At 53.1% G+C, this 5,758-nt stretch overlaps 2 protein-coding genes across 2 annotated transcripts; one reads left to right on the top strand and one right to left on the bottom strand.

Annotated features, from left to right (window-relative positions):
- Window positions 1-566: 566 nt before the first annotated feature.
- On the bottom strand, window positions 567-2,127 carry TSSK3 (testis specific serine kinase 3; the record flags this gene model as incomplete). Its single annotated transcript, XM_081146222.1, has 2 exons — window positions 1,962-2,127; window positions 567-1,231 (listed from the first exon to the last, which is right to left on the bottom strand). The coding sequence occupies exons 1-2, from the start codon at window positions 2,104-2,106 to the stop codon at window positions 567-569; spliced, it is 810 nt and encodes a 269-aa protein (XP_081002348.1). The 5' UTR covers window positions 2,107-2,127.
- Window positions 972-3,456, top strand: FAM229A (family with sequence similarity 229 member A). Its single transcript, XM_081146221.1, has 3 exons — window positions 972-2,837; window positions 2,918-3,064; window positions 3,247-3,456. Exons 1-3 carry the CDS (start codon window positions 2,701-2,703, stop codon window positions 3,347-3,349), a joined length of 387 nt encoding a protein of 128 aa, XP_081002347.1. The 5' UTR covers window positions 972-2,700; the 3' UTR covers window positions 3,350-3,456.
- The last annotated feature ends 2,302 nt before the right edge of the window (window positions 3,457-5,758 follow it).

Raw genomic sequence — 5,758 nt, 5'->3', positions numbered from 1 at the left:
GCTGGAAGGTGTCTGGGGGTCTATTCTTGTCCCCCATGGCAGCTGGGCAGGACACATCCAATGTGCAGAGTGACTTCCTGCTTGGAACCTGGGAGTTTGGGGGAAGGGGGAAGTCCCTTTTCCTCGTCCCAGACTCAGCTTGACCTTTGGGATGAGGAAGGGACAGGGCCCCCAACAAGCTTTCACCAAGACTAGAAGTCAGGAGGCTGATTCTGCTTTCCTAGTGCTTCTGCTTTTATTTGGAAAGGAAGTTGCAACAGTGGCTCCAGTTGCTCTTGGTCATTGTTCTCTCCTCCCCCTGTATGTGTATGATTCTGGGGTCTAATTTAATTAACTTTAGTTGAATAACCCATATGAAAATCACTTGTCAGTCATAATAAAAGGGAAGTCTGAATGAGGCCCTCTGGTTCCATGAAGATCTTTAAAGGGAAAGAAGTAGGGCTGGGGAGGGTGTAGTTGTTTTAGGATAAGTAAACTTAAAATGTAAAATACATATCACCATTTTAGAAGCAGGTTTTTGGGTTTGCTTTCTCCCCTGCTTTATTGGGGAGGACTTGCCATTGCTTTTATGAAGTGCTTGCTAGCCATGGATGCCAACTAACTTCTTCGATTGAAGGCCGGAGGGTCATGTCCGGTTCCAGGAGCTGCTTGAGCAAGTCCTGGCATTCAGCCGAGATGCCCAGGTGAGTGGGGAAGGACACACCTTTCTGCTGCTGCCACAGCATCTTGGGAATGTCTGTGTCATCAAAAGGTAGGCTGGCACAGAGCATGACGTAGAGGACGACGCCCATGCTCCAGACGTCACCCTTCTTGCTGTCGTGGGGAATACCCTGCAGCACTTCGGGGGCGGCATAGGCTGTGCTGCCGCAGAAGGTCTGGCTCAGCTCCCGGCGTGACTTGGGCAACACCTTGGCGAAGCCAAAGTCAGTCAGCTTCAGGTTGCAGCCCTGCAACAAGGCGTTCTCACACTTGAGATCCCGGTGGGCCACGCCACAGCCATGGCAGTAGCGGATGGCCTCAACCATCTGACGGAAGAGGGCCTTCGCTCGGCTCTCGGGCAGTGGCCCCCCATTCAGCACGCAGTCAAAGACATCCCCTCCCTCAGCCAGCTCCATCACCAGGTAGATTTTACCATCGGCAGACTCCAGCATCTCATACACCTGGATGATGTTCTTGTGGTCCAGGGTACGAACGATCTGGAGCTCCCGAGGCAGGAATCTCTGGATAAATTCTGAGGAAACAAGGGGAAAAGAGAGACGGTATTAATCCGGAAGGGCCTAACTCCTCCCTCCAGTCTCCTTTCCAACCCCTCTGCCTGCCCACCATGTCTGGGGCTCATGGCTTCTAATAATGTAAAGTTCCCTTTAACACTCTTAAATCTCTAGATGCTTGGACAGTGCAAAGAATATTCATCTTATTTTTGTAGTTAATATATTTTTCAAAGGAACTACTACTTGCCAACCTCAAGGACTGCTGTAAGCAGCCTGTGAGACCATGAATATCCAAGTGCTTGAGGGACTGTTAGACAAAGCCATTGAATCAATATTATGAGGCCTGATTTGCCTACATAGCAGCTGTAGATGAACCAGCTCCTCTCACCCTTGTCTCCTGACCCACAGTTCTTTCCATGAGCCTAGTCTTTTCCCCATCTCTACCTTCCCTCTAAACCAGCTCCTTCTGTAGTCCTGATCACAGCCTCTCTGCCAATCTCTGTTCCCCTGATAGGCTTGGGTTCTACCTCTGACCACCCTTCACCTCCTGCCACTTTAATCTTGGCTTTTGGAGGGTGTGATGTTCCTGGACTCCCAGAATCCCTTTATTCCCCACTGACCTAATCCAGAGCCACAATCTCTCTCGCTTTCCTTGGTTTCAGACTAAAGGAGAGCAGGAATGATCCTTCTGACTGGAGGAAGCCCCCAACGACCTCACCCCTCCCTTCCTCCAAAGGGGCCCCAGCTCACCTTCTGGCCCTCCCATCTTGTCTATAATTTTAATTGCCACCTTTCTTTGGTGTTTTTTGGAAAATGCTTCTTTGACTTTTGAGTAGGTCCCTTCCCCAATGGTCTTGCCGAGCTGGTACCCATTGGAGAGCAGAAAATCCTCCATGCTGTCTAGCTTCTCCTTCCTATCACCCTCTCAGCTCATGCTGCCTCTGTGAGGCAGCTCTACTCCACCATAGCCCTTGGCCCGGTCCTTTTCTCCCCAAGGACTTCATCCACAGCAGCCCCCAGCACTAGAACATTCAGCCGCAGGTGGTGGGGAGGGAGAGGGCCAGACATTTTTAAACTCCAGCCCAATTGTGATGTAAATGTTGTATGACCCTTGGCCAAAATGGATAGTGCCCCCATCTGCCCCTCACCAGCACCCCCACCAAACCCAGCACCAGTTAAGCATTGCTGCGCCCCCACCCCCGAGCTGGGCTGTGAGTTGCTGCCCAGCCTGTGTGGAGGGGCTCTCCGGGCTGCCCGCGCTGCCCAGAATGCCAGGCTCCTTTCCGTGGATGCCACCTCCCTACTGGTTGCTGTAGCCGCCTGCGCCCCCATTGGGCTGCTGGGGGTCTGCGCCACCCAGTCTCAAGGCGCCATGGCAGGAGCCCACCGGCTTCCTGTGCACGGAGGGTGTTGGGTGTTGGGCGGTGGGAGGGTTCGCTGGCGGGAAGAACGGGTTCTGTGAGGTCAGCACGCCGAGGCCCGGGTCACAATGCAGCCCTCCCACTCGACGCCGGTGTCCGCACGCGCCGCAGACACCTGCCCGGCTCCGCCTGGACCGGCGCGTCCTCCCGCGGCCAGGGCTCAGGCAGCTGCTTCCAGCCTGGGACTGGCCACGGCCTCCAGCAGGTGAGAACGGCCCAGGGGGCGGGCGCGGGGAGGGAGCGCCCGGCGGTCCCGGAACGGCCTGACCGCCCCTCCCCGCGCAGAGTGACCCGGGGCCTGGACATGAGTGCCCAGGAGCCCCCTCAGGGTCGGAGATTCCCCATTGAGGCCGGAGACTCCCCTGGTCTTGCCGCCACCCCCGAGTCCCAGGACAGCCCAGAGCCGGTAGCTACAGAGCACAACCCGGTCAGGTGAGCCGGCGCCTCCCCCGCGGCCCCTCCTGCTCTCCCAAGTGGTCCCCCGTCCCACTTTCCATCCCTAGACGCCCCCCCCCCAGGTAAGGGCCCCACATCCACGCCCGAACCTCGGAGACCCCAAGTGCACTACGCGGATGAGTCCCCAACAGCGCCTCCTGTCGCACTGCTTTCCGCAGGCCGCTTCGACGCTGCCCGGGCTGCCACTGCCTGACGCTGCTGCACGTGCCCATCGACGTCTACCTGGCTATGGGCGGGAGTCCCCGGGCCCGCGCCACCTGAGTGCTCCAGAGCACGTCGCGCGCGCCGAGCATGAGACAATGATGCACATTTTAAAATAAAGAATGATGCACATTTTAATAAAGCACAGCATAAACTGTTCTTTCCACTCCGGGCTGGCCGTGTAAGTCTGTCCCGTCGAATCTGGCCCGCTGACTGCTCCACCTCATCCCATTGGCTGCCTCCTCCCTTGGATCCTCCCAGCCCCAGGGGATTGCCCCTCTGGGTCCACTTTCTTCTGGCCAGGTGCTCACCCCTCCCCCTTTTCTCGCTAGTCATGCATGACCGCTTCTCTGGCAGCCTTTCCTCTCGGACCCTTTCCCCTCAGCCTATTCTCTCCCCCATCATCCTCCTTAGTCTCCAGTGAAAATCACCTTACTGTGCTGGATTCTTGGGGCCTAGATAAGCTCGGGATGGTAGGGGATCGGCAGACAACTTAGAATAAAGAAAATGACCACCCACACCAGGCTCATTTATTTCTCCCAAGATGGAATTAGGTTTTGCTACCTGCTGTTTTGTGGCCCTGGGCACCTCTGGTTTTATTGGAAGAATTTGGAGGCTGCCCCTTCCACCTTGACCCTTGGTTTCTCCTAGAACCAGTGAAACCAGAAAAAGATTGGGGAAGAAGTAGTTTGAAAAACTGATTTCTTATTCCTGTTTTACAAGTGAGGGAACTGAGCCTTGCGAGCCTTATTGCCACGGTCCCCCAGTTGATAGGTAATGCTAGCAGACTCCTGTGTCCTCAGACTTAATGCCCAAAAGCCACCCACAGGAAGGGCCCATGACACAAAGTTGCCTGGAAGTGTATTTAAGCTGAACAAGTATTTTCCACTTTCCAATTTTGCTTTAATGAACTTGTATGTTTTAATATTGGAAAAAATATGTGTAAGCCAAAGACCAGATTTAGTCTCCTGCCCCCTGAGATCTAAGTACAATTGACTCAATTTTCCTCCCCTAACTCACATAGGGTAGAAGGCCAGACTGTCCCTAGAGCACTTCAGAATCCCATAATCACCTATAAGGTGACTTCTTGACTTCTACACAAAACGCTCTCCCAGGCAGTGCCAAATGTAGGAAGCTTACTGAAGGAGGGGATGTTGGCCAAAAGGTCTACTTCAAAGTGAGGACTTTAGATAACCATTCAGCTCCTGGTCCTTTAAAGCATCCTGGCCCTTGAAAGCCCCCACACACTCTATCTTTCCCCTTTACCAGAATAATCCCTGGCTTCAGGCAGTCGTGCTGGCTTCTCTTTCCTCCTTTCCTCCTCTCCTCCTCCACACTTACCCCCTGGAGAACCTCTCAGGACCCTCAGTTCTATTAGGTGGAATAATCCAGCTGTTTCCATCTCCTCCAAACTTAATGTAGGCCCGAGTCAGCCTAACAACCCATGCTGCTGCTCTGCAGAAAAAGATCCTCATTCCCTGTAAACAGTACTCACCCTCCTTAGGAAGACATTGCCATTTTAAGGGAGAAAAATTATCAGCTCTGTAATGATAGGGTCTCACCATTGAGAGCAACTGAAGTTAGCTTAAGCAGAAAAGGCATTGATTTCAAGTGGCTGGGAAGGATATAAACTAGTGATTAAAGGAAGAACTGTAGGAATCAGGGCATCTATCTGGCTGTAACCAAGGATTCAATCCCACCAGGACCACCCCATTGCTCCTCTCTCATCCCTGATTATCTCCTCGGCAGGCAACATGGCTGCAAGCAGTTTAGAAATCCCAAGACTGGAGAGGTGTTTTCTCTCAGTCTCCATATGCCCACCCGTAGAAGGGCAGCAATTGGCCCTTCTTAAATTGCGTGTACACTCCTTGGGCCAATTACCATTGTCAAGGAGATGGGAGACTATTCTAACTGACCAGGCTGGTCCACAGGTAAGCCTTCCCTTGAGGTGTAAGCACAGTCAGGTGATTGGCAGCATCACCAGAAAATAATGGGTAAAGATGGAAGAAAAAAAAAAAGTCCAGGAGCAGACTACAGCTGATGAACAGATTGGAAGATTGGGTATACCTGGGAGAAAAAGCTGAAAAGAAGGGGTAGAGAGTGGCAGTGGCCAGGGTGACAATTCTTCTGTTCCATGGCAATTAGGAGCCTTGGACAGTGTGACCAGGTGTCAGGCCTCTGGGTTCTAGTTCAGGCTTTGTCCCTGGCACAGACAATACAGGTACACCAAGCCTGTGCAAGGCACTGGGATTCAGTGGTGAACTTGACCCACATGGGCCTTGGCCCTCACAGAACTCACATGGCCTACCAGTGAACTACTGGGAGGTCTCACTCAGGCAAGTCCCTTCCCTCAGGGCCTCTCTCCTCACTGATTTAAAAAAAAAAAAAAAGGCACTAGCTGATCTCTTTGGACATTGCTAGCCCAAAATGCTGAATCCTTCCCATCTTCCTTTCTCCTATCTCTCTTAC

The sequence above is a fragment of the Miniopterus schreibersii genome (assembly GCF_964146895.1).
Source record: "Miniopterus schreibersii genome assembly, chromosome: 8".
Classification (NCBI taxonomy): domain Eukaryota; kingdom Metazoa; phylum Chordata; class Mammalia; order Chiroptera; family Miniopteridae; genus Miniopterus; species Miniopterus schreibersii.
This window is presented reverse-complemented; position numbering and strand designations above follow the sequence as displayed.

What these genes read in the sequence shown, in the direction of transcription:
- FAM229A (XM_081146221.1), top strand. Translation starts at nt 2,701, where the DNA reads ATGCAGCCCTCCCACTCGACGCCGGTGTCCGCACGCGCCGCAGACACC. An exon ending in CTGGCCACGGCCTCCAGCAG is followed by an intron (nt 2,838 to 2,917) that starts GTGAGAACGGCC and finishes CTCCCCGCGCAG; the next exon opens with AGTGACCCGGGGCCTGGACA. An exon ending in ACAGAGCACAACCCGGTCAG is followed by an intron (nt 3,065 to 3,246) that starts GTGAGCCGGCGC and finishes TGCTTTCCGCAG; the next exon opens with GCCGCTTCGACGCTGCCCGG.